Raw genomic sequence first — 27,207 nt, forward strand, 5'->3', positions numbered from 1 at the left:
GGCTTATTGTCATTTATGAAATAAAATTATTCTTTCTTCCTCTAAAACCTCCTTTCCAAGAGGCACTCTTCTTTGGAGTTTGTGAAAACAAACCGAGATAAATGAAATGCCATTATAAAGGGTTTTGCACCTTCTGTGCATTCTATAGAACCAATAATATAGTTAAGAAACATCCATGGATTAGCTGCAGCTAAAGAGTAGCATGGACAAATATTCATGAACAATACATTTAATTGAGGGCTGGACATGCATGTCAAATATCCTTCCATAGCAAGGACACTGCTTATTTTTTAACAAAATAGTTCTCGCTTTCTCACTGTACAGTTCATGGGAAGTCATATTTTAAAAAGAGATTCTGACCAAAACAGTTCCCCTTTGATCTGGAAGTAAATGCCATATATTAGGGAGCACGTGCTCACAGAGTAGAGGCGTGAGGAACTGGAGAATCTATTTGATAGTGCATAGCTGCTTGTAGAAAGGCATGGACTTTTGGGTGATAACTGCCAATGGGAAAAAAAGAAAACACTTTACCAACCCTTCCTTCAATCTGATGGCAGAATTTTAACCGGGGTCCCCTGAGAGCATCCTCCAGCACCTCACTGCCATCCTGCCCCTCTGACACACTTGCCTAGTTCAAAGGAATTCAGTGGAGTTACACATTTGGTTTTTTTTGTTTGTTTCTCCCTCACAAATGTCCCCTTTTTATAGATTTCAAATACTGGCAGGTAACTAGGGAGCTTCATTACCCTAAACATCACCTCAGGGTTATATTAGTGAGTCTGTTGGAAGAATATCACCATTGAACTTGAAATTAACAATGTATTCATTAGTTTTCACAAATGAAAAAATTAGTTTGGGGCAGAATGTCAGACATAACGAATACATTTATAACATTGTCCTGCTGGCACAAAAGCCAGACCTCTGTTTTAGCCCATATTGAGCATTCATCAAAAATATATGGGGTTTGGTTTTTTTTGGGGGGGGGGATGTTTGTTTTTTTAATTTTTCCTTTTCTCACATCAAAAAGCTCTGGATAAACACAGCGATCAATGCACATAGTCAGAGCTGCAGGGGTGAGAATGTTCCATCTTACTGTTTCCCTGTAGGTCCAGCTGCAGACAGGCTGAAACTGGCACAGCATGGCCTGTGACTGCACCTTCTAGCCCTCCACTGATAAATAAGCAGGCTAATTGAATTAATAAACAGATAGCTCTTTTTCCTGCCAGCTGGAGTACCATCAAAATGTGTGATAAATTATCTGTCGCTGCTTTAACCACAGGGAAAAAAGGAAAAATTAGCTGCCTTAACCCTTCCTCCCGCCCACCCAAGCCCCCGCATTGGTTTGGCTTCACCCTCCCCTCTCCTTGTCTTCTGTACTTTGGCAGCCTTCCAAGGAGAAGTAGTTGTGAGTGGGAACTTATTTGGCCATGTTGATAATGGGTTATTAAGCTTCTAGACTGTGGTAGGATGGTAACATTCCATGCTCTGCTGTGGGAAAGAGAGATCGTCTGCTCCACTGGCAGAGTGGGTTCAGATCTGAGCCCGCTGCAATTTAAGCACACGATACTTGTTAAAAAGTGGGGTGAGTGATGTGGTTCACTAGCTTAATACTGCAGCATCTGGTTTCTCTAATTTTCTCTCTGTTAACACCAAAAAGCTTTCAGGCTTCTCTGATATGAATTCACATAGCACGCAGGCAAAGACAAGGGCCTTGCTATCCATTTCTCTAAGGAACAGTACAAGGTGGCATAAAGACAAATGGAGCCATCTAACCCCCCCCCCCCCCAGTCTTTTTTCATGTTCTGCAAACCTCTTGGTGTCATCACTTTCCACTCTAACGGCTGCCAGAAGGAAAAGCCTGAATTCAAATACTCCTAAACTGTGGGGAAGTTTGGAGTCAGATACATTCAGATCCAGATAAGTTCCCATCTAGCCGCAACCTAAAGAACAGGTTGCATCTTCCTTGTCCACTGTCCACTCCCCCTGCACATCACATAACTGAGAGGAGGATTGTGCGTTTTGCACACCTCCTCTTCCCTCCTGTCCCATTGCACTGCTGTGCCCAAATGGCACAGTTTATCCCTTAGGTTGTAAACCCTGTTGAGTAAAGACTTCTTTAATTACATGTTAGCACTTCTGTTCTGCTTTTCTTCCACACAGTTCAAAGCACTTTTCAAAAATTAGATAAGCATTGTGATCCCCATTTTACAGGTGGGGAAACAGAGAAGCAGAGAGGTTAAGTAAGTTCCATAAATCCAGTAGGAGGTAACATCGCCCACCTCTGAAACACAGCCCCCTCTGAGGTGGAATAAGCTGGCTATTTTACAAGTGCCACAGTTACAGTACTGGCACAGCATGTAGTAGTAGAAGCAAAGAATGAATTCTCTGTTTCAACCTATAGGGGGCATATTAGGTAGGTATGATGAAAATACACAATTGGAATTTGATGTAAGTTTATTTTATATATTTAACTTATCACTGTTAAAGTTTGATTCCCAATATCGGTTACAGCAGCTGTGTTCTTTTTGGCCTATTCCAGCTCAGCACATCCCTTTTGCCTTGCTGTGTGCTGCCTGGACTAAAAAATGTTTTTAAAACCTCTCCAAACCTTATCTTTCTGAAGCAGCATGAAACTGGAGCCGCTGTTAGGTGCAGTTACTGAGAGTGCTGACGTGTGAGATTACAGAATCACTATCTTCGTCAGAATGTGACTTTTTCTGGTGCACGTGTCAGGTGAATCACACAGTGCTGGTATCAGAAAGGCTAACGCTGATGGCTAATAGAGAGTCTGAGAGAGCAGACAGGGAGATGCATTAAGCATCAAAACAGGTCTTTATAAATGCTTCCTTCCACTCTGTCAAGGTTCTTTCCCCACTCTGAACTTTAGGGTACAGATGTAGGGACCTGCATGAACACCTCTAAGCTTAACTACCAGCTTAGATCTGGTCTCACTGCCACCATCCAGATTTCTGAGTTACCTGGAAAACTCTCTTTCCCCCAAAAACCTTCCCCTCCCTGGGTAGCCTTGAGAGACTCCTCCACCACGTCCCTGGTGAACACTGGTCCAGATCCCTTGGATCTTAAAACAATGAGAATTTAACCATCCCCGCTCCTTTCCACTACCAGTTCCTGGTGAGTCCAGATCCAATCCCCTTGGATCTTAAAACAAGGAAAAATCAATCAGGTTCTTTAAAAGAAGAATTAAAGAAAGAAAGGTAAAAAATCATCTCTGTAAAATCAGGATGGAAAATAACTTTACAGGGTAATCAGATTCATAGAGCCCAGAGAAACCCCCTCTAGCCTTAGGTTCAAAGTTACAGCAAACAGAGATAAAATCCTCTTAGCAAAAAGGAACATTTACAAGCTGAGAAAACAAAAATAAAACTAACATGCCTTGCCTGGCTGTTACTTACAAGTTTGAAATATGAGAGACTGGTTCAGAAAGATTTGGAGAGCCTGGATTGATGTCTGGTCCCTCTTAGTCCCAAGAGTGAACAACCCCCAAAACAAAGAACACAAACAAAAGTCTTCCCCCCACCAAGATTTGAAAGTATCTTGTCCCCTTATTGGTCCTTTGGGTCAGGTGTCAGCCAGGTTTTCTGAGCTTCTTAACCCTTTACAGGTAAAAGGATTTTGGTGTCTCTGGCCATGAGAGATTTGATAGTATTGTACACAGGAAGGTGGTTCCCTTCCCTTTATAGTTATGACACCCCCCCTTTCAAAGAACATGAGATTCAAGGAAGGTGGTGGGGAAATTGGGTCCCCAAAGTACTTTTCTAAGGGCTACATTGTGCCACCTAGCATAGCCCACAGTAAGAGATGGTAAGCTCCAGGAAGCAATCTGCATGTGCCATTACAGTCCGGGGGGAGAGAGAGGGGGCATTATACCTTCCCTCATGAGTTTGGCAGGTGCTGCTGGCCAGTCCTGGTTGAGGGAAAGGAGCCATGACTCCACTTCCTTCCCACTTCCATTGGGGCACTGCAATCCCCTCCGGGAGAGAGCAGTCTCTGTGCTCCCGAGTTCAGGGAACTGCAGTTCTACTTGACCCTTAATGCTGATTGCACAGGGGAAAGCTCTTTGTGCCCTCCTGTCCACACAATGTGCGCCTGCCTAAGAATTTGGTCTTAAGCGCTTAGAGCTATTTCACCCCTCTGTTGCATGGTGCACTTGGGAAAATTGCGTGAAGAGAGCTCTTTCCAACCATGGTGAACCCACACAAGAGCAAGGCAGAATACCTTCCTTGTAAGAGGAGAGACCCTGGCAATGTGTCAACCAGAGTGCTTGGGCCCAGACATCCTGCATGTGTGCTGTAGCTTCCATTATATGCTATAGGGAAGCCAAACTGCTTCTTACAGTACAAACCATGTTTACACCTGGCTTTCTTGAGCGCTAGCAGGATAACTTAGGGATTCACCGAATGGACAGCCCCCTTCCCTCCCTAGAATGAGGAAAAAGAAGGGGAGCAGGAATTAAGCAAAGACATGTTTAGATCGGGCAAATGTGATTTAAACATGGTTTATCTAGCCACTGTGTACAGTGGGGCACAGCCCTTTAAAACTGCAGACAAATATGTTGCACCATCAACAGGACTATGATGCATTTAAACAGTGTTAGTATGACCCAGTTTAGAATGCGTCAGCAGATACATGTTTCCTCCATTATAGATAGATCTGGATTTATACTGACAAATCAGGTCATGCAAATTTGGATTTCTATTTAAAAAGGTTACTTGCTTGGAAAGTTTATTCTTCGCTTAACCCTGCTGTATTGTTTTGAAAGAGAATATAACTGAGGTACAAATATACAGTGTATATCACTCATTTTTTTTCTAATGGAAAAAAAGAACATGTCTGCTTTTGACTATGTGGTTATTGTGTGGAAAGATTTTTCTGTTAAAATATTATAAACTGTGTTTATGTCTCATGTTTCATGCTTTACATTTCTTAAAGTGGATTTGTGACTCAAGAACCCCTGAATGTTAGCTGGCAAGAGGGTTACAGGAATATCTTGATTCTGTTATGTACATTTTAGTTCACCAAAGAATGTCATGTGAGGTCTTAAGTGAAAGCCAGGTCACACTGGTCATTAATACCATTGTGAAAATATGTACAGACACTATGTAAGGCGTTATGTATGTATACTAGAAATATATTCTTAGAGTCTGTATCAAAGTATGAGTCACCAGCAGAAGTGAAGAAACAGGTTTTTGGTCAGAGAAGATGTTTATTCTCCTGTCTCTCTGATGGGATGTAAATTAAGTATTGTAAACTAACACAATAGATACCTACTTACGTACAAAGTAAACAACGAGACATGCAGTCAAGAAGGAAGCAGCACGCAGGAAAAATAGGCCACAGATGGTTATTCTATCTCTGAATACAGACAATAAACTTTAGGGAGTATAAGTAGAAAGCAAAGAAGACACCCTCTTATCTTGCACCTAGGAATTAAATGGGCAATGTGTTTACATTCATGAAAATGGGATCTCAGCCAACCTTGGCTGAAAACTCTGTAGAGACCTTCAGGTGAGATAAACTTCTTTAGAGAGGAGCTTAATTTGTTAGTGAAGTCTAGTCTCTAGAAAATGTGTTATGATTTTTTTACATGTAACCATTTGTTTCCAATGTTCTTATTCACTATCACTTGAATCTTTGATAAACTTATTCTTGTTTTCATTATAAATATATCTAAGTGCTGTGAGACTATGCAAGGCACTGATCCTGAGTTGAATCATACAGGCTGATGTGTACACTGTTCCTTTGGGAACAGCAGAATTATAGAATTATAGGACCGGAAGGGATCTAAGCAGGTCATTTAGTTCAGTCCCTTGCACTGAAGCAGGACTAAGTATTATCTAGACCATCCCTGACAGATGTTTGTCTAACCTGTTCTTTAAAATGTCAAATGATGGAGATTCCAGAACCTCCCTAGGTAATTTGTTCCAGTGCTTAACTACTCTTACAGTTAGGAAGTTTTTCCTAATGACTAACCTAAATTTCCCTTGCTGCAATTTCAGCCCATTACTGCTTGTCCTGTTCTCAGTGGTTAAGGAGAACAATTTATCATCCACCTCTTTATAACAAGCTTTTTACTTACTTGAATAGTGGTATTTCTGTGAGTGTTCGGTGAAGAAGGGGCTGAACATCCCAGAGGAACCCCTCAAAGGGACTCGGAGATGGGGGTGCACCTAGTGTTAACCTGCAAGGCAAAGTAAGCCATGGCCCAGAGGAGAGTGCTTGGTGGCTGACAGGCTGGTGGTGTTGGGGAGCTGACACCCAGCTAAGCACAAGCAACAATTCCTCATGATGAAGGCAGGGGGCTAACGAGGTGACTCTCCGTCCTGGGTACCTTGAGAACTGTCACAGGATTAAAGAGAAGTGATGAGTTACTGCAGATACAGGGTGGGAGGGGGACATCTAACGGAAAAGAAGATTGTTTATGCATGAGAACTGGGTTGAAGGAGGAGGTATGTGGCTGTGCATAGGGGCTTGGGGTGATTTGGAGCATTGTGTGTCTGTACCAATGTCCTGCAACTTGAAGGGAGCAGACCCACTGTGAACCATACAATACTTAGTTTACATATAAACAGACAACTTTTGTTTCACCTTTGCTGGTGACCAGCCCTTAGATACAGACCTTAAGAACATAATTTTCAGTGTATATCCATAACTATTCAAAAAACAGCCTGACATGTGTTTTACAATGATGACCAGCGTGACACAGACTTTTGTTAGAGACCTCACAGGACTCCTTTTCGTGAACTAGAATATAAATGGCAGACCCTGGAGATGTCTGTACCCCTTATGCCTGCTGCCAGTTGGCATCAAGAGGTCCTTGGGTTACAGATACCATATTATAATCATCAAAATGTAAGGCTGGGTGGAAGTTCATGAGGTCTTCGAGTCCTGCACTGAGGCAGGACAAAATATATATAGACCAGGGGTCGGCAACCTTTCAGCAGTGGTGTGCTGAGTCTCCATGTATACACTCTAATTTAAGGCTTCACATGCCGGTAATACATTTTAACGTTTTTTAGAAGGTCTCTCTATAAGTTTATAATATATAACCAAGCTACTGTTATATGTAAAGTAAACAAGGTTTTCAAAAAGTTTCAGAAACTTTATTAAAATTAAATTAAAATGCAGGTCTTATTAGTTTAGTGTGATCCTTGCCCTTGCTGAGTTTTCCAATGTCTGGTGGCACGTATTTAGATACTTTAAGCTGCACAAAGGCTTCTGAGTTATAAGTTAATAACCGGCTGGCAGGAGGTCAGCGGCTGGAACCCCAGATCAGCAGCTGAGGTGAGTGGAGCTGGTGGTTGGTAGGGCTGAGCAGGGCCGGAAGCCTGGACCCTATCTGGCAAGGGGCCTGCGCTGGAAACAAGGTGAGTGGGGCTGCGGCGGGGACCTCGGCTGGTAAGGGGCCAGCAGCCAGAACCCCAGAGCGGCAGCGGGCTGAGAGAGTCAGCCCACCCAGCTCTGGGGTTTCAGGGGTGGGCTGAGCATCTCCGCCAGCCCCCCTCCGGGGTTTCAGCCACTGTCTCCTGCCAGCCGGGGCCTCAGCCCACTGCCAGCCTGGGGTTCCTTCACCCAGGCCAGCAGCGGGCTCTGAGTGGGACCAGTGATGGGACCCAGGCTGGCAAGGGGCCAGCAGCTGGAACCCCAGAGCTCTTTTTGACGTCACGCGGGTCAGGCTGAGCCGCTCAGCCCACCACCGCTCTGGGGTTTCCACCACTGGCTCCTGCCAGCTGGGGTCTCAGCCTACTGCTAGCCTGGGTTTCCTTCCCCCAGGCCAGCAGCGGGTGCTGAATGGCGGCAGACTGAGCAGCTCAGCCTACCGCCACTCTGGGATGTTGGCTGCCGGCTCCTGTCAGCTGGGCTCACATCCTGGTGCCAGCCTGGGGTTCCTTCCCCAAGGCCAGCAGTGAGCTCTGAGTGGGACCCGTGGCGGGAGCCCAGCTGGCAGGAGCCGGCGGTGGAAACCCCAGAGCGGCGGCAGGCTAAGCACCTCAGCCCGTCCCGTATGCCGTCAAAAATCAGCTCACATGCCACCTTTGGCATGTGTGCCATAGGTTGCCGACCCCTGCTATAGACAATCCCTGACAGGTGTTTTATCTAACCTATTCTTAACCCCCAATGACAGGGATTCCACAACTTCCCTGGGAAGCCTATTTCAGTTCTTAACTATCCTTAAAGTTAGAAAGTTGTTCCTAATACCAAACCTATTTCTCCCATACTGCATATAAGGCAAATTATTTCTTGAACAACCTTCATTGGACATGGAGAATAATTGATCACCGTCTGTTTTATAACAGCTCTTAACATATTTGAAGACTATTATCGGGTCCCACTTAGTCTTCTTTTCTCAAGACTAAACAGGCCTAGTTTTTTTAACTTTTCCTGATACATTGGGTTTTGTAAAACTTTTATCACTTTTGTTCCTCCCCCTGTACTCTTTACAATTTTCTCACATCTTTCTTAAAGTGTAGTACCCAGAAATGGACACAATACTCCAGCTGAGGCCTCACTAGTGCCAAGTAGAATTGGGACAATTACCTTCTGTGTTTTGCATACACTACTCTTGTTAGTACACACCAAAATAATATTAGCCTTTTTTTTAATTGCATCCCATTGTTGACTCATATTCATGATCCACTATAACTTCCAGATCCTTTTCAGAGGTACTACTGCCTAGGCAGTTATTCCCTATTTTTTAATTGTGCATTTTTTCCTTCTTAAATGTAATACTTTGCACTTATTGAATTGCAACTCGTTGATTTCAGATCAGTTCTCCAATTTGTCACAATCATTTTGAATTCTAATCTTGTCTTCCAAAGTGCTAGTAATGCTTTCAAGCATGGTATCATCTACAAATTTTATAAGCATACTCTCCACTGCATTTTCCAAGTAATTAATGGAAATATTGAATAGTACCAGACCGAGGATAGACCCTGTGGGACTCCATTAGGTACCAGGGCCACCCAGAAGATTCAGGGGGCCTGGGGTCTTTGGCAGCGGGGGGCCCCCCACCATCAGATTGTCACCGAAGACCCGGCACTTTGGCAACGGGTCCCGGGGCGGAAGGACCCCCCCGCTGCCGAATTGCTGCCGAAGACCCGGAGTGAGTGAAGGACCCCGCTCCAGGGGCCCCGAAAAACTCTCGTGGGGGCCCTGCTAGGTACATCCCCCAGTTTGGCAGCTAACTGTTGGTAACTACTTTTTGAATATGGTTTTTCAACAAGTTTTGCACAAACCTTATAATAATTTTATCAACACACTTTTCCCTAGTTTGCTTATGAGAATGTCTTGGAGGACTGTGTCAAAGAAATTACTAAAATCTAGATATATCATTTCCCCTACTATCCACTAGGCCACAAACCCCATCAAAGAAGGAAATTACATTGATTTTTGGCATGGTTTGTCCTTGACAGATCTATGGTGGCTATTCTTTGTAACCCTATTATCCTCTAGGGGCTTACAAATTGTTTGTTTAATAATTTTTCAGTATCTTTCCAGGTATCGAAGTTAGGCTGACCGGTCTATAATTCCTCAGTTCCGTTCCCCCCTCCCCATTTTAAAGATCAGTACTATGTTTACCCTTCTCCAGTCCTCTGGGACCTCACCTGTCCTCCTTGAGGTCTCAAAGATAATTGCTAACAGTTCCAAGATTCTGTCAGCTAGTTTCTTAAGAACCATAGGATGACTTGAATACATCTAACTTATCTAAATATTATTTTACCTGTTCTTTCCTTATGTTGGCCTGTGTTCCTTCCCCATTGTGATTAATATTAATCATGTTAAGTATCTGGTCACAATTACCTTTTTAGGGAAGACTGAAACAAAATAGGTAATAAATACCTCACTTTTCTTGATGTCATCAGTTATTAGGTAGAAGACCTGTACTTTTCTTTGTCTTTCTCTTGCCCCAGTGTACTAAGGAACCTCTTCTTATTGTCTTCCATGTCCATTGCTAGTATAACTAATCTTGTACCTTAACCTTTCTGATTTTGTCCCTACATACTTGTGCTAGTCTTCTGTACTCCTTAGCAATTCTTCTGTACTCCTTAGTAATTCATCCATGTTTCCACTTTATGTAGAATTCCTTTTTGATTTTTACTTTGTTAAAGAGCTCCTGCTGGAGCCATATTGACCTCTTACTATTCTTTCTATCTTTCCTGCACATCAGGATAGTTTGCAGTTGTGTCTTTAATATAGTTGCTTTGAAACTGCCATTGCTCCTGAACACCTTTTTCCCTTAGATTTTAGTCCCCTGGAACTCTATCTCACAATTCTCTGAATTTATTAAAGTCTGCTTTTTTTTAAGTCCATTGTCTTTATTCTGTGGCTCTCACTCCTTCCTTTCCTTAGAATAATGAATAATCAAATACTGGATAAAAATGGAAATAATAATGGACACATGTAGGCTGAATTACAAATATTGTGGGAACCTTTACTTTGAATTTCCTGAGTTCTGTGCAAATAAATGTCAACTGTATCATTTCACAAATATCACTTCTTGCGTTTAATAATCAAGAAACTCAGAGGTATGTTTCAAGTGTATTTCTCCAACATATTTCTGTCTCTGTTATAGGGTATTTATTCATCAAAATGGATATAGAATAAATTAACAGGGAACTTATTTTTCTAAATAATTAGAAGTCAAAAATATTCTATGCACAGGTATAATGATGCTTACCTCCTTTGTAAAATGTTTTGAGATTTACAGATGAAAATCACTAAATAGAAGGTAGGTGTTATTACTGTTGTTTATGCTGGGACTTCCATTGTGGTCCAACCTACACTTAGGCACTCCCAAAACAATGGACATCCCTTCAGCAATGCCATCTCCAATGAATGGTACCTTTGTGATGAACGCCATTGTACTATTGTCAGCCACTACCATTGTACAAATTCCAAGTGTGACACTTCCAGAAATAACAAAATTATAATGGTCAGTGTCTGAAGGTCTGATTTTGTGAGATGATGTCATCAACTTATATGGGTGGCAGTCGGAGATGAAGCTACACAGCCCACCATAGGTTCAGGCCCAGATCTCAGAAGTTTTAAGGTGGTTACTTCGGATGGTACATCTTTTGTGTACTCTGCAGTTTGTTTTATTGCCGGTTTCATTATTTTCAACTGATCATTTCTTCTTAAAGATTAATTCAGTTCAGCAAATTTGACTTTGGGAGGACAACGGAGTTAGCTTTTTATTAGAAGCTTCGTTTATTCACTCTAATTTAAGGTTTCGCGTGCCGGTAATACATTTTAGCATTTTTAGAAGGTCTCTCTCTCTCTCCAAGTCTATAAACTATTGTTGTATGTAAAGTAAACAAGTTTTTTTAAATGTTTAAGAAGCTTCATTGAAAATTAAATTAAGATGAAGATCTTACCAGTTTAGTGCAGTGGTTCTTAATCTGGGATGCATGCACCCCCTGGGGCAGGGCCAGTGCAAGGATATGTTGTGCCCTAGGCGAAACTTCCACCTTGCCCCCCTGTCCCCCCTGCACATTTGTCCATTGAGGGGCAAATCCCAACAAGCTTTTATAGACTCCAGGGGCCAGCCTGCCCAGGGGCCAGCCCTGCCCAGGAGCTGCTTCCCAGACCAGGTTCCCCTCCCCATACCCTGAACTCCCCTGGAAGGTGCACAGCCCCTCCCCCCCGGCGAGCCGTCTCCACCCCACCCAGGTGGCCCCCGCCCCAAGTCCACTCACTGGCTTTGCCAGGCTTGGGCCACTGCCGCAGCTCAGCAGGGAGGAGCCGCCTTGCAGAGGCACTGGAGAGCCAGAGTGTCCTGCTTGCGGCAGCAGTGAGCCCCAGCCATGGAGGAGCCAGCGCAGTGCAGGGGGGCAGCAGCCCTGCAAAGGCAGCGGCAGCCACTAGCGGGGAGCAGCTGAGCACCCCCTGCCCCTCCTGCTCAGGCTGCGGCCCGGTTCCCCCCCAGGGGCTCCTGCAGGCTCAGTGGATGTATGCAGGCTCCAGCCCCAATGTACCCCCTGGCTCCCCTCTTGCCTAGGGTTACCATATTTCAGCAATCAAAAAAGAGGGGAGAGCCCTGTCCTAGCCCTGCCCCCATCCACTCCCACCCACTTCCCACCCTGACTGCCCCCATCAGAACCCCCAACCCCCCCTGCTCATTGTCCCCTGACTACCTCGTCCTGAGACTCCCCACCCTTACTGCCCCCTTAAGACCCTACCCCCTATCTGTCCCCTGGCTGCCCAAACCCTTATCCACACCCCTCCCCCAGACAAACCTCTGGGGACTCCCACGCCCCATCCAACCACTCCCCGCCCCTGACAGGACCTTCAGAACTCCCAACCCATCCAACCCTCCCCCTGCTCCCTGACTGTCCCCCAGGACTCCCCTTATCATGCCCATGTCAGTCAGACGCTGTATCCACGTGAAGGTAAAACTCCACGTGGAGTGTTGAGGCAGCGGGAGGGGGGGAGCTGTGGGAGGGGCAGCGGCGGCAGCGGCTCACACTCCCGGGAGCCACAGAACCTGAGCGCGGTGAGGAGGGGAGCCAGGGGGAATGCCTGCCTGGGCTGCGGCTCAGTGCGCCCCCCAGGGGGGCTCCTGCAGCGGATGCATGCCGGCGGTGGTCCCTGTGTGTCCCCTGGCACCCCTCACCGTGCTCGGGCTCTGTGGCTCCCAGGAGTGTGAACCGCTGCTGCCTTCCCTCCCACAGCAGGCTCGGGGCCCCGCACCCCATCAGCTCACATTCCTGGGAGCCGCAGAACCCGAGCATGGTGAGCGGAGAGCCGAGGGGCGCGCCTGCTGTCGATCTGGGGTCCCGGCTGCCGGCCCCACTCAGCCTCTGCCAGCTTGGGGTTCCATTCACTAAGCCGGCTACGCGCTGTGCGGGGCCGGCGGCCAGGACCCCGGCTGGCAGCCGCGTGCCAGGCAAAATCAGCTCACGTGCCAAAGGTGGCACACGTGCCGTAGGTTGCCGACTCCTGGACTAGGACATAATAGTTAGAGCTAGGAAATACCTTTCAGATCGCACTCCATCTGCTTGCAAGGGCATGTTACAGACTCTGATCAAGGACATTGCAGACATTAAGCTGATACTACAGTTGGTCATGTTTCTTCACTGATGTTAATGGGATTTAGGCATGTGCACCAAGCAGGGAAAAGGGACCAACTGCTTGATATATTTATATGAGTCCAGTAGCACAAACTGAATTAGAATTAGAAAAACATTAATATTCATATCTTTCTTGCTTCCTCGCTGTCCTTACCTGGAGTACTACTGTGATGAGAGCTTTAGAAAAAACAAAAGATGAATAGGACAGTACAGTTTTATTTCATGCAGTGACTGAAGCTTAGAGATGATCAAAATAATTTACTTAAATTTCTGTTCAACAAAAATAGCTTTTAGAAGGAAACAAATATTTTCACTGATTGTTTTTTTCCATCCCTGGTTCAGGTTTTGTTGTTGTTTTTTTTAACGGAAAATGTCAAATGCCAAATTATTTTCACTTTTTAAAAACTTAGTGATCAGAAAAAAAATCTGTTTTTTCACTTTTGGTTTCTTCTAAAAACACTGAAAAACACCAATTTTTTTTCCACTGGAGATGGTGGGGGGAAATTCCTGATGGGAAAAAAACGGCATTTTTTTTGACCATCAAGTTATTGATGTTGAGACACAGGAGAAAAAATGGCAAAAAATAAGTAAAGATGTCAAACAAATTGGAGTGGCATGCAGGAAACCTAATTTCATTGCAAATTCCTCATCTTAGTCTCTTGCTACCCATTTCTGCTAGGGGCAGGGTTTGCTCAGTGATGCTCAATAGCAGTCCCTCTGGTTAACTAATGATCTGCAATGAGGGGCTATTGAAGAAATGTCTTGCAGTCCTTTTGGGCTAGGTGGCTGGTTACTCTGAGGTGAGACATCTAGAGGTGGAATATAAGGTAAGGAAACAGTGTGGGTATCTTCAGCAACGTGGATGCCACCTACTCTCAGGAAAAAATGGCAGAGTTCCAAGTACTCACTTGTCTTCTTTCTTAGTCCAGTTTTCAGAATTGCTGAGCATCAGGAGTGCCCTTTAAAGTCAGTGGCATAACTTCTGCTGATGTGAATGGGAGCACGATTGGGTACTTTATCATATCTTTGTTTGAGTCCCTTTGCCTTGAAATGCACTAGAAAATATGTAAATATGGTGCCATCACATTGTATTTTACACTACAATAAAACAGCAGTTTGGAATTACCAGACCCAAATGAACAACAAAACTGAAGTCTCTCCTCCCTCCCCAACACATACACAATGCAAAGAGTTTACTAAATTCCTGGGGATTTTTCCAGCGCTCTACAACACAAACAGTTGATCTTGCTGAAGACAAGGGAAAATGTTGATAGTTCCCCAAATGTTTCTAATTGGCAGCAGCTTCTCATTAATGAAAAATAAATTGCCTTCGGGTGTGTGGCGGGGGGTGTGTGTGTGAAGTGTGAAGTTAAAAGAACGCTGCACTGGGACGGGATGGGGGAGATAGCTGGTTTCTTACCAGAATCCAGATCCAGGGCAGCTGGCCCACCTTCCCATAGGGAAATGTGAACAAGGAGCTTGTAAAATACACAGACCAAATGGAAATTACCCGTATTGACAGAAACCAGCTGCATGTCAGGCTTCTCCCTGTCTCTCTTGATTTGCTGTCGCAGATACATGGATGTGGTAGAAGGGACCATGGAGAGAAAACAAAATATTGTGTTCTGCTTGAAGTCACGCCACAGTAATAGCCACAGTTTTTGTAGCTAAAAGAAAACATTTATTCTCAAATTAGGTCTCTCCTACCCCATCTTTGGCTTTGAAAATTATGCCATTTAGAACAAGCCACGCTGTAGTTGAGCTTCAGAGGGTTTTGACAAATACAGAGTGGGCATATTTCTTAGGTATTCATGATTTATAAAAGTGCTGGCTAACCGGAGGTTTTTTGGGGGAGGAAGCCGGGGGGGGGGGGCTGCATTTTGATTTGGAAAACAACTAACTTTGGCACTGACTTTGCTGACTCAGATAGGAAGCTGATCTTAGGTAATCCAATGTGAAGCCTATGTTGGTGTGACAATATGGCTAACACATTGGTAGCATCCAATAATTGAGGGGGAAAATTCTTCCACCTTTGGCTATCATTACAATGAACAAAAGAACCTTTTCCTGCAATACTTACTCAGATTAAACGTCCTTTGGCTATTGCGAGATACCCTAGGGTGGGAGAATTAGAAGAATCCTGTTGACATTAACTGTAGTTTTGCCGGAGTTAGAACTGCAAAAATCAACTCCCGCATCAGTAAAAGATATGAGGACATCACTGAGGCAGGAATTGGCATGCAACAATGAACCACAGCTAGCATTTGAGCTTTCTAGCTCAGACACAAAGGACTTTAATGGCAAGACCACACTTAACTAATAGTTATTTAGTTTGGTGGGAGGACAAAGGTTTGGTCTTATGAGGTAAAACATTGTAAAGTGACTTGTGTTCTTGGGCTCTGAAATTTAAAAAAAAGGGTCAATATTCTATTTCTTTGAGGCAATAAAAAATGTCTGTATTACTGGTTGGGAATTTAGTGTGGATCTTTGTTCAAGGCATCATTTTAGCAGGTGTTCTTTTTTTAAAAAAAACAAGACTGCATGAGACTTTAAACTTAATGAGCCGACTAAGAATACAATAATACTTTTTTCTTCAATAGCATACTAGCACAATCATATGAAAATCTGTAGCTGTTAAATTATGATCCAAATATTTAGTGTTCTATAGGTTTCGACTGATAATGACCAAAAAAATTAGATTATAACCTAACAGACATTGAAGGTTATATGAAAAGCACTATACTTAAGTCAAGTAGCAAAATCTAGAAAAAAAAATCACAAAAATTACAGAACCAGACACTTTCAGATGTTAAGAATTTCTACAAATCTGGAAAAATGAACCTCTAATAAACATATTATTGATTTCAAATTCTCTCTCTCCCCTCCCACCCTTTTTCTTCTGTTTCAGAGGTTGAAAGCCGCATTGACTCATCATCCTGCAGCCATGTCAAATGGAAATATGAACACCATGGGCCATATGATGGAAATGATGAGCTCCCGACAGGACCAGACACCACATCATCATATGCACTCACATCCACATCAGCACCAGACACTGCCACCTCATCACCCGTACCCGCATCAGCACCAGCATCCAGCACACCACCCTCATCCTCAACCCCATCACCAGCAGAACCATCCACACCATCACTCCCACTCGCACCTTCACACACACACGGCACATCACCAGACTTCTCCACACCCGCCACTGCACTCAGGTGGACAAGCACAGGTAGAACCACTTAATGAGCTATCATCTTATTCTGTTCTGATGCAAGTTTTAAAAAACAGATTACACATGCATGACTTTTCAAAAGCAAGTCCACCAACTGCTAATAGATTTTCCCTGTTGTTGTCTGCCAGGTTAATCTTACAACAAGCTCTAACTCAAAAATCCCAGATCAAAACTTACTTAGAAACAAAGAAAAGAATGTATTTCAAATGTCTAACTTTCTACAAAAAAGCCCCAAAGCTTGTTCAGGCCATGATCTCTGCAAAGTGCCAAGTGTATATTTATGCTGTTGGTATGTTATGGAGTTTGGCACACGGTGTAGCTTGGCGCACTAAGGATACGTCCATACTGCATTTTAAAACATGCAGCAGCAAGTCTCAGAGACTGGGTCCACAGACTTGGGCTGGCACTAAAAACAGCTGTGTAGACATTCAGGCTCAGGTTCTGAAGCTTTGGGAAGGGGACTGGTTTCAGAGCCCGAGTGCAAACATCTATACAGCTGTTTTTAACATTCCGATCCATAGACCAAGGCTCTGAGACTCACTGCATGGGTTGTAAAACACAGTGTCAACACAGGCTAAGGGAGTGGTCCCCAACCTTTTTCATCTGGCGGGCGCCAGACGATGAGCCAGGGAGGACCATGGCGGCAGATAAGCATCCGCCGAAATGCTGCCAACAAGTGCTAACGCCAATAGACGTCGCCACCGAAATGCCGTCAACAAGTGGCAATGTTAGTAGGCGTCACTGCCAACAAGCATCATCATCCAGAGGCATCACCAAATTGGTGGAATTTCAGTGGCGAAGCCTCTGGATGACGCTGCTTGTCAGCAGCATTTTGGCGGATGCTCGTTTGCTGGTCAGTACGCGGGTGCACTTAGACGCCCTGGCAGGTGCCATGGCACTCACAGGCACCACGATGGGGACCCCTGATCTAAGGAGCTTGGACGACTACTTGGCAGCTCATATTTTTAAACTGTTCAATACACTCTGCCCTCAGAGATGGTCCCGCAAGCCCCAATGAAGTAAATGGCATTGCACATGTGTATTTGAAGGATGAGTTTGACCCTGTATATATTTTATTTGTATATAGTATAGCAACTTTCATATGAAGTATCACAAGACACTTTATAGTGAATGTCAGTCATAAGGCTATCTCAGAAAATAAGGGTGTAAGTATAGATGGCTTCAAACAAAATCTGCAGATCTAAGTATACCTATACTTTGGTTCTGGATCCAAATTTTGCTGCTGGCCCTCATTTCAATCATGGGAACCAAACCAAAAACTACAGTCTGAATGCTTTTGCATTTTCATCATATTTGGATCCAAATCCAGACCCCAAGTTTGCAGTCAGGGCTGCCTCTAATTTTAAGGCAAGAATTAAGGACTTGAAGTTATTCGTTGTCTTGTAGTGAGAGAATAGTCGTTCCAGATGCTGTAGATCAGGTGAAAGAAAATTACAATTGTAGAGAATTACAGAATGGAGACAGAGGGAAGGCCAAGATTAGCCTGGAGAACAGATGAGGATTAGTGGATGAATATTATGTCAGAGAGAGAGAGAGACGATTAAGCCAGTTGCTGGAGAAAGATTTAACCCAGAAAGGTAATTTTGAATTGGATTCAGATGATGGGAAGCCAGCAAAGGTGATGGAAGATGAAGGTCTTGTTTCTTGGAGTGAAAATGTTGTCTTGCTACAGCATTCTGAACCCCCTGACATTTAAAGAGTAGGGATTAAGAAAAACTATTAGTTGAAAGAGGAAATAATGAACTCACAAATAAGGATTTCAGCATAGGCAGAGCTGATGTTAAGAGACTTCTGGCCATATTTTAAGGTGGTGAAAGACAGACAAGCCAGGGAGATATGAGAAGAAAGAGAAAATCCTTGGTCAGCCATGACTTCAGAATATCAGGCCTGGAGAGAAAAGTTATCATCTGAGTTAAGAAGGATGGAAGAGGAGTCATGGATACAGAACAAAGAGGACTTCTTATTACCCAGGAGGAGTTAAATCTGTGAAGCACTTAATTGCTTACAGATGCGTCATGGGCGGCTCTTAGAAAAACTTACAAGACATTAAAAATAAGAGGATTTGACATTCCACTGTCCAACCACATTAACTATTTACTGACATCTTGTTTTACTTTGTTATTGCTCTTGCTTCAAGTTGGTGGGATTTCCCTACAGTATTCCTTACAATGTAAAATGTTATGAATTCTGTAGTTTTTCCATCTATTAATTATTTTTTTCCAGAGCTCTTTAACAACTGCCGTAAAAGACCCTATATAATCTCATAACAGAAAGCAAAAGAGGTGTGATCTGTCTGTCCTTAAGTCAGTAACAGAGTACAGGTAATCTTGGGGCTCAGAGCACTAGACTGGGACTCAGAAGGCCTGGGTTCCCTGTTCTGTCTTTGACACTCTGTGAGCTTGGGCAAGTCACCTAATCTCTCTGTGCCTCAGTTTCCTATCTTAAAATGAGGGTAATAATACTGACCTGCCTCACAGAGCACAGAGGTGTTGTGAGGATACATTAGTTAGTGTGTGTAAGTTGCTAAAAGCTTCAGACATGATTGCCAAAGACAGGCACAGACTCAACATCCAGCCAGGCTGCTTGAAGGACGTAGCTAGAGAGTGTTCTGCATGGCACTCCATTTGAAAGGAGGTTCCATCCCTTTGGGATTTGCCCTGAAGTGCCGAGATACTTGAGTTGAGCACCATAGAAATATATAAATAAGTAGCAGAACTTCCATTGACTTTAAACAGGAGCAGGATAAGGCCCTGATTTGAGCTACTAGTGTATTGATGAATTGACTATAAGTGAAAAATAAATAGACCGGTCAACCTAATGAGCTAGTGTATTGGCACCCTCCCTCTGTTACATGCCTCAGGATTTGGGGCTTCCTGTTCTTTACTTTAATGATGAACTGTTGTGGGGCCTAGTACCCTACTGGCTGGATCTGATTCCACTGGGAACACTTCAAGCCTTGGGGGAGCTCATTTCAAACAGGAACATGAAGTTTGGAGCACCCACAGTGGAACTGGAGACTGTGGGCAGCAGCTGATACAGAGAAGGTCTTGATCTTGTACACAGGCATAATTGTCATGAAAAGGTTGAGAACCACTGGCTGGAGGCTAAGTCGGATCTATAGATCAGCTGCTTCCTTTGACAACACAATAGTCTCCTCCTGATACACAACAGCAATAACGCTTTCTGAAAGGGGTCATTAACAGGGATAAAAGAAGGGTTTTGCAAGTAATAAATACAAGGTTATTACTTCGTAAACCCATCCATAATCACTCAGCATTGGCCTCTTTGAGGGTCAGATTGCTTCAGCAGACACATTAATTTTATGGTGCTTTTTACTAATTATTAACTTCCTTCTTCTCTTGAGCCTGATACTTCAGTTCCACACCTCCTGTCAAAGAAAGGCATGATCTGAATTGCTGTGTGCTACATGCTCCCTTGTCATAACTTCCATTGTCCTACACCATGCCCTTGCGTAATGTCAGAATTCATTGCATGCTTTTCCACAGGCATTTTAAGACACACATGAACCTAACGAATTATGTTTTGCTAAAATGAATGAATGATTATTAATCCTGTGTTAAGTTGCAAAGAATAGAGGGACGCATTGGATCAAGGATCAAGGTAGAAATAGTCATTTAGTGTGTCCCTTTCTGAGTGATAGATGTTTTGCTTTGTGGGAGCTGTTTTGCTTCAGGTATTACAAAAATGATGTGGGTATTGTTATATTTTTCACATTGAAATTTCTTTGGATCAAACTTGCCACCATGACAACTTAGGCACAGCAGGATCATTTGCATTTTGCTTTGTTCTTTTTGCCATTCTACCTCTGTGTAGCTTAGGATACATGATAAGCAGCCCTTAAAAATGAATGAATCCTAATTATAATACTTATACATCCTCTTTCTTAATGGAGCGTGCAACATACGGGGTGGAGAGGGAGCACTCCTTGGAGAATAATGCTTAGACAATTATCAAGATAAGGCCTAATAGACTTCAGGGTCGTGATATATCTGGGAGGTTCAATTAATTATCCCATGTGACATCATTAATGATGCAACTGCAGCCTTTCTAATTAATACCTCCCAGAGATGGAAGGAAGATGTTTTGTTAACTGGCTCTTGCTAGCCAACTACTGATCGCTTCTTACTGAAAATTAAACCATCCGCTATTTATTCAGAATAAAATCACCCTATTAAAAAAAAAATCTATAGCCGTATGTTGGCACAGCAGACCCAACTGACAGAACTGAGAGACAGAAAAGCTTTTTATGCCAGATGGAAATGGAGGGAGTAATAGGCGAAGGAAAGCTTTTGGTGTCCAGAAACATAAATAACCAATCTTTGAAGTCTCAAAAGGTGGTGTATGTGAGAAAGTGAAAGGCCTTTGATGTCATGTTGACATTAAAAGCGATCTTTGAGACCTCTACATTTCAGACGTGTTGCTAAAGAGGTAGCAAGCTCAGCCCCAGTGGATGGGGAGCAGCTGGCGTTGCTCAACAATAACCTCCGTTAGCCAGTTATGGGGCACTACATGCTAAAGAAAGTCCCAAACATTACTCCACCACCACAATGCTAGTAACTACAGTGACTGTGTCCACACTAGCAAGCTGTAATTCTCCACTTGTGCAACTCCACCAGTGGTAGCAACATTGGAGACTGCAGTGTGGGCATGGTTTATGACTTTTTACCAGCATTTATAACAACTGACTAATTTAAAAAAAAATCAGATTGTAATAAACATCCCGTAAACAGTAGGTCTTGGCATTTTTTAAAAAAAAAATCCTTCTTTAAATGAGGTTTTTTTTCATTGGCGTTTTTCTGCTCATGTTTCTTTTTGTAGAGTTTTTTCAACAAGGGAGAAACAACCAGCTATACAACAACAAAGTAAAACTGCCTGTACACAAAGTGCTGTCAATGCATAAAATAAACAAACTGGGAAACAAAATAATAATGCTCGCTGACTTCTGTCAGTGACAGTGATCTTTAGAATAAAACTTTCAGACAGAAAAGTAATTTTGCAAGGGGATGGCATGGTTTTAATTGACGCCTGGACGGCAGACAGATTGTAATTACCTGAGTTGAAATTTAGGGCTCAATCCTACAACTTGCTGAGCACTCTCAACCCCTAAAGTCATCAAAAACCAGTTGCAGGTTTTGGCCATTAGCCAGAATAGCAGGATTCATTCTGATTTGACAGTTCAGGCTTCCACTAAGTCCTATATTCCACATTGATGCAGTAGCATGATTAAGGCTGGGGTTTTCAAAGGTAAGTAAAGGAGTTAGGCATTGACTTCCCTTCACTTCTAACAGGAGCCAGTCACCTAAAATCCTTAGATGCCTTAGATAATCCCAGCCTAAGGTTTTAATAGCACTACAGTTGGCCTCTCCAAAGATTTGTGTGATACTTGAACATACATTAAGGAACATGGGAAACAGAGATGTCTTAAAAGTCTGAATGGGATGAAAAAAATCCCAAGTCTTTTGCTTTGATTAATTAAAAGTCACTGTGAGAAGCCTGACATTTCATTCATCAATCAGCTGCATTCTTTGTCACAACTTAAATAAAACATTTTAATAACCAAAGAGGGAAAAATAATTTCCCTGGCTGCTATTCAGGAGGCCATTCCAAAAATCTCCCCTTAACCATGTTGGCTTTTTGTCAAAGAATAATTTATGTGGCATCTGACGGAGTCTTTCTACTTGTGCCACTCTCATATCTTGCCAGAAAGTCTGCCATCTCAGAATACACCCTGGTTGTATTTTTGTTAAATGCCAGTTGACATCACTTTTTCTTCCTCTTTGGAATTCGCAGCATCGACTAGAGCCCATCCACTCACCATCTATGTTGAATTTGTTTTTGTTGTTTTCCCGTTAGGTTTCACCAGCGGCACAGCAGATGCAGCCCACTCAGACAATACAGCCGCCTCAGCCCACTGGGGGTCGCCGGAGGAGGGTGGTGGATGAAGACCCAGACGAGAGGCGGCGGAAATTTCTGGAAAGGAATCGAGCAGCTGCCACACGCTGCAGACAGAAGAGGAAGGTCTGGGTGATGTCACTGGAAAAGAAAGCAGAAGAACTCACCCAGACAAATATGCAGCTTCAGGTGTGAGCTACTGTCTATATTCCCAAGACATAGAGCACTGTTTACATTCAAGGGCATTGGGTACACCACCAGCCCTTGTTGTCAGATGTGCTACCGCTGCACATTAGATTAATAATGAGAACTCAGACATAATTAAAGTTGACCAATCAAGATATACATTTGTGAATGAAAAACACATTTTAATTTCAGCAAAACCAGCCAGGAAAAGCTTGGGATTCAGAGGCTTTACTGGACTGAGTCATATATTTATTTATTTTTCTTGTCACTCTTTTTATTTTTTTTAAGTGACCATAACTCAGCTATAAAAGGCTCCTTCAGAAAAGGGTATGCAGCTAATCCTAATTCAAAGACAGTGGGACACGATTATAAATAGAATGGCCTGGTGGTAAGAAAAAGAAGGGAACAGAATGTAAATAAGTCTGAAAGCGATAAGTGGTCAAACTCCAGGTGGCAACAGCATCTACACCAAAGGCACCTTGATATTCTCTGGTTAAGGGCTACTCTTGCAGGTTGCCAGGAGTCAAAAGTCCATGCTCATTTACATAATTGCTTACTGCTGCCCTCATTTTAAATATGGAGGCATGGCTTATCTTAAGCAGAGTAGACTCTGCTCTGAAACAGTTGTAACTCTTCACACTGGGACTCATCCCATCCTTAGCAGCAATGGCACATTCTAGAATCTAGATGAGAGCAGCCACGTATTGTATTGTGGGACTCAGAGAGCCATATTTGGTCTGTGGACCATGTTTTGGCCTCCACTCCCTTCCTCTGGCTTCTAATGTATTTGTAGAATGTTTTCTTGTTACCCTTTACGTCTATAGCTAGTTTATCTCATTTTGCGCCTTAGCCTTTCTTTCCGTGTTTCCTTTGCATCAGGTTAGTTTGCAAAGGAAAGTGCACAGTCTAAATCTTAAACCTTATTAGACTAGGCAGTATTTCAATCAAGCAGTTTTTCTCACCCCACTGGATGTTGCAGGTAGATTATAGTTCTTAATACTCAGGCTGCCCCTTTAAGCCTGGGACCAGTCTCCTCAGTTCAAGTTTTTGTCTTCCCAGCTTTCTTGTTGCTTCCAGTGCAGATGGGTGAGAAGAAAGGCAAAGCATGATACCACTATCACCTATTTTATATCCTCAGTCCAGCTACCTGAAAACACACTAGCCCCAACATGTCCTGGTGGACTTTCCTGAGTCACAGAGTTAAATAATCCCCCATTGCGTGATGCTTGCACAGCCCTCTTACAGCATTGTAAATCCCTTGATTACAACTCTCCTGCCGATTAAGGGTCATTTAACACCTCCTGGGAGTGAGTGACCTCCTTTGTTGTCACTGGAAAAGTAGGAGTGGAGACCCTAAAACTCACAACATATTTCTGTATCATACAGCAAAATCTCATAATTTCACACACACTAATGATATACATATTTTGACAGAGCAGTGAGTTTCAGCAGATCATGACCTTTCATATGATATCTTACATGGCATGTTTTGTATGAAATATATCATAATTATATGACAGGTGAATATGGGTATTCTGGGGTGCTGTTTGAGTTAGAGTGCCACACACCTATTAAGTCACATTCAGTTTATGTCCTAATACTTCCAGTTCTTCCTGTTTATTCCTCATACACTTTGCATTTATGTATAGACATCATTGCAATCTGTCACCATAATCCCAAAATGGTCAAAAATGTTTTCTTAGTTCTGAATGCAGTGAAGTGTTTCAGAATTGTTTTCAGGTTCTTAGATTAGAAACTTTGCAAGGCTGTTATATTGGATATGACCACTGGAAGATCCCCTATTCTAGGGTGAGCGTCCCATAGCTGGCTATTCCAGGATTAGGAACATTTTGTATCAGCAAAGCAGCAGAAAGGAGCCACAATGTTGCCAAAGATCAGAATCTTGTGTCGCCAGCAATGTTTGGTTTTGAAAAGTAAAGAAGAATTGGGGTGGGAGTGTTCTTAGTTTTTGTATATTTTAATAAATTAATAGACCTTTTGGTATAGATGTAAAGAAAGGAAACCCCTTTTTCTTCCTAACTATATACCCTGTTTCTACTACTTATGTGGTGTTTTTCATGCATGTGTGAAAGAGAGAAATCCATAGAAATCTCCTTGGATGTACCAATGGCTTTTCAATCATTCTCTATAACAGGAGTGGGCAAATATGGCCTGTAGGCTGGATCCAGCCCCTCAGGGCTTTGGATCCGTCCTGCAGGATTGCCCCCTGTGGCACCGCACACCCCGCGCCACTGTCAGAAGCGGCTGGCACTACGTCCCTATGGCTCCCGGGTGGAGGGGCAGAGGGATCCATGCGTTGCCCTTGCCTCCAGGCACCCCCCCCACAGCTCCCATTGGCTGGGAACGAAGACCTCTACTCCTCCTCTCCCAGGGGCCACAGTGCTTCCTGGAGCGGCGCAGGGCCGGGGACAGGGCAGACATGCATGGAGCCTGCCCTGGCCCCAGTGCGGGCCTCTACCACCCTGGAGCTGCTTTAGGTAAGCAGTGCTGGGCTGGAGTCCGAACTCCTCCTTCACCCTACCCCCAACTCCCTGCTCTGAGCTCCCTGCTGCATCCTGCACCCCTGTGCACCCCAACCCCCAGCCATGAGCCCCCACTGCATCCCACATACACCCTGCACCCCAACCCCCTGCCCTGAGCCCCCTCCCACAGTTCACAGCCCTTCCCTGAGCCCCCTCCTGCACTCCACACCCCTCCTGCACACCAACCTCCTTCCGTGAACCCCCTCATAAACCCCTCACCCCTCCTCTGCCCCAATCCCTTGCCCTGAGCCCCTTCCTGGACACCACACCCCCTCCCATACCTCACACTCCGTCCTGCACCCAACCCCCTGCCCCAGCCTTGCATACAATTTCCCCACCCAGTTGTGACCATCAGCCCAGAAAGTTTGCCTACTCCTGCTCTATAATCACCAGCTGGTAGAGATCGATGTAAGTGGAAGTTTCTGAAGATAAATTGGACAATAATTAAAAAACAAATGGCGGGGGAGTATGTGAAATCAGACTGTCCAAGGAGTTGTTAAATTTACAGACACAACCTCAGTCAAAATTGGGATTAGAACAGATGAGGTAGGAGCAATTCTCAGACAAACCCAAACTCCTTTAATTTTAAGAATGAACCAATCCCTGCACTCAGGAAATTAAGAAAACAAGGTTTCACTACTTGTTCAATTTTAAATAGTTGTTTTGTGGCAAACTAATCCTGTTTATACCAAAAGGCATTTTGACCATATAGTATGACAAATTACGTTATATAAATTTACCGATTAAAATGCAGTTGTTGGAAAATCACTGAAATATGTGTTTACTATATATTACTGTATTTGTATGTCTGTGATTATTGAGGGGGCTCAGGATAAGTGAGTCTAACATTCTGTGGATGAGGGAACTATGGTGTACAGTGAAACTGCAGGGACGAGTAATAATTTATACAAATCACGATGGTCCACCCATACAATCTAATGGATCTTTTCCCTCTCTGATTCTGTATATGATTCTATAAGCCTTACCCATAATAATGAAGAGTCCAGATTTATAAGCAAGATAAGATTACCGTATTTTTTTAAAAAGGCAAAATGACATATTTTAGATCAAAGAAAAATCTGAAGCAAGGATTTTTTTAAACTAAAAATGTCTTTGTTAAGATTGTTGTAATTAACATTTGTGTTATTTTCCATTATACCAAGCAAAAGTATACACACATAAATGTACTTATTTCAGATCTACAGCATTGTGTATACAACATACAGTAAATTGACAATAATGGTGCTTAAATAATACTACTGTTATGACACAAACAGTAAATGCAACCAGACGCAAGACTAGTACACTAGGTTGCAATAGCTCAAGTTGATGGAGCTACTCCAGATTGGCACTGATGTACAGAAGGAATTTGTCCCAAAGCTAATGTGTAAAAGAATTCTCATACAGTGGGCCAAATTCGGTGCAGAGATCAATCCTACGCAGCTCAGTTTTCTTAGTTACAGTGACAGGAGAAGTCTCACTTGTTTGTTAACTTTTTACCACTGTCGTAAGTAAAGGTCTCTTTTTCTTTTTCCCTAGAATGAAGTTTCCATGTTGAAAAATGAGGTAGCACAGCTGAAACAGTTATTGTTAACACATAAAGACTGTCCAATAACAGCCATGCAGAAAGAGTCGCAAGGATATATAAGTAAGTAACTGGTGTATTTCCATGGTCTACAGTCATTCATAAGAACAGCAATGAAAGGTACCAGGCCCTTCCTCCACCCATTCAGTACTTTCATTTAACCCATTCTTTCTGAACATCATAGAATTAAGGTTTAAAATGAAATATCTGGGAGGTGAGCGGATACATTTAAAGGAGCATTCTTTGGGTATGTTTACACTACGGGATTATTCCGATTTTACATAAAACAGTTTTGTAAAACAGATTGTATAAAATCGAGTGCACGCAGTCACACTAAGCACATTAATTCGGCGGTGTGCGTCCATGTACCGAGGCTAGCGTCAATTTCTGGAGTGTTGCGCTGTGGGTAGCTATCCTGTAGCTATCCCATAGTTCCCACAGTCTCCTCCGTCCATTGGAATTCTGGATTGAGATCCCAATGCAAAAACAGTGTCGCAGGTGATTCTGGGTAAATGTCGTCATTCAATCCTTCCTCCGTGAAAGCAACGGCAGACAATCATTTCCCACCCTTTTTCCCTGGATTGCCCTGGCAGATACCATAGCATGGCAACCATGGAGCCCGTTTTGCCTTTTGTC

The 27,207-nt window shown here is 43.3% G+C and overlaps 1 protein-coding gene across 4 annotated transcripts in view; it reads left to right on the forward strand.

Moving 5' to 3' along the window:
- The window catches only part of CREB5 (cAMP responsive element binding protein 5), a 359,760-nt gene that overhangs the window by 322,172 nt on the left and 10,381 nt on the right, over nt 1-27,207 (forward strand). For all 4 annotated transcript variants that reach the window (XM_032773789.2, XM_032773790.1, XM_032773791.2 and 1 more), the window contains 3 exons: nt 15,997-16,320; nt 22,219-22,446; nt 26,526-26,634. In XM_032773789.2, coding sequence (XP_032629680.1) covers nt 15,997-16,320; nt 22,219-22,446; nt 26,526-26,634 — 661 coding nt within the window. The remainder of the gene's footprint in view (nt 1-15,996; nt 16,321-22,218; nt 22,447-26,525; nt 26,635-27,207) is intronic.

This window comes from Chelonoidis abingdonii, chromosome 2, assembly GCF_003597395.2.
Source record: "Chelonoidis abingdonii isolate Lonesome George chromosome 2, CheloAbing_2.0, whole genome shotgun sequence".
NCBI lineage: Eukaryota > Metazoa > Chordata > Testudines > Testudinidae > Chelonoidis > Chelonoidis abingdonii.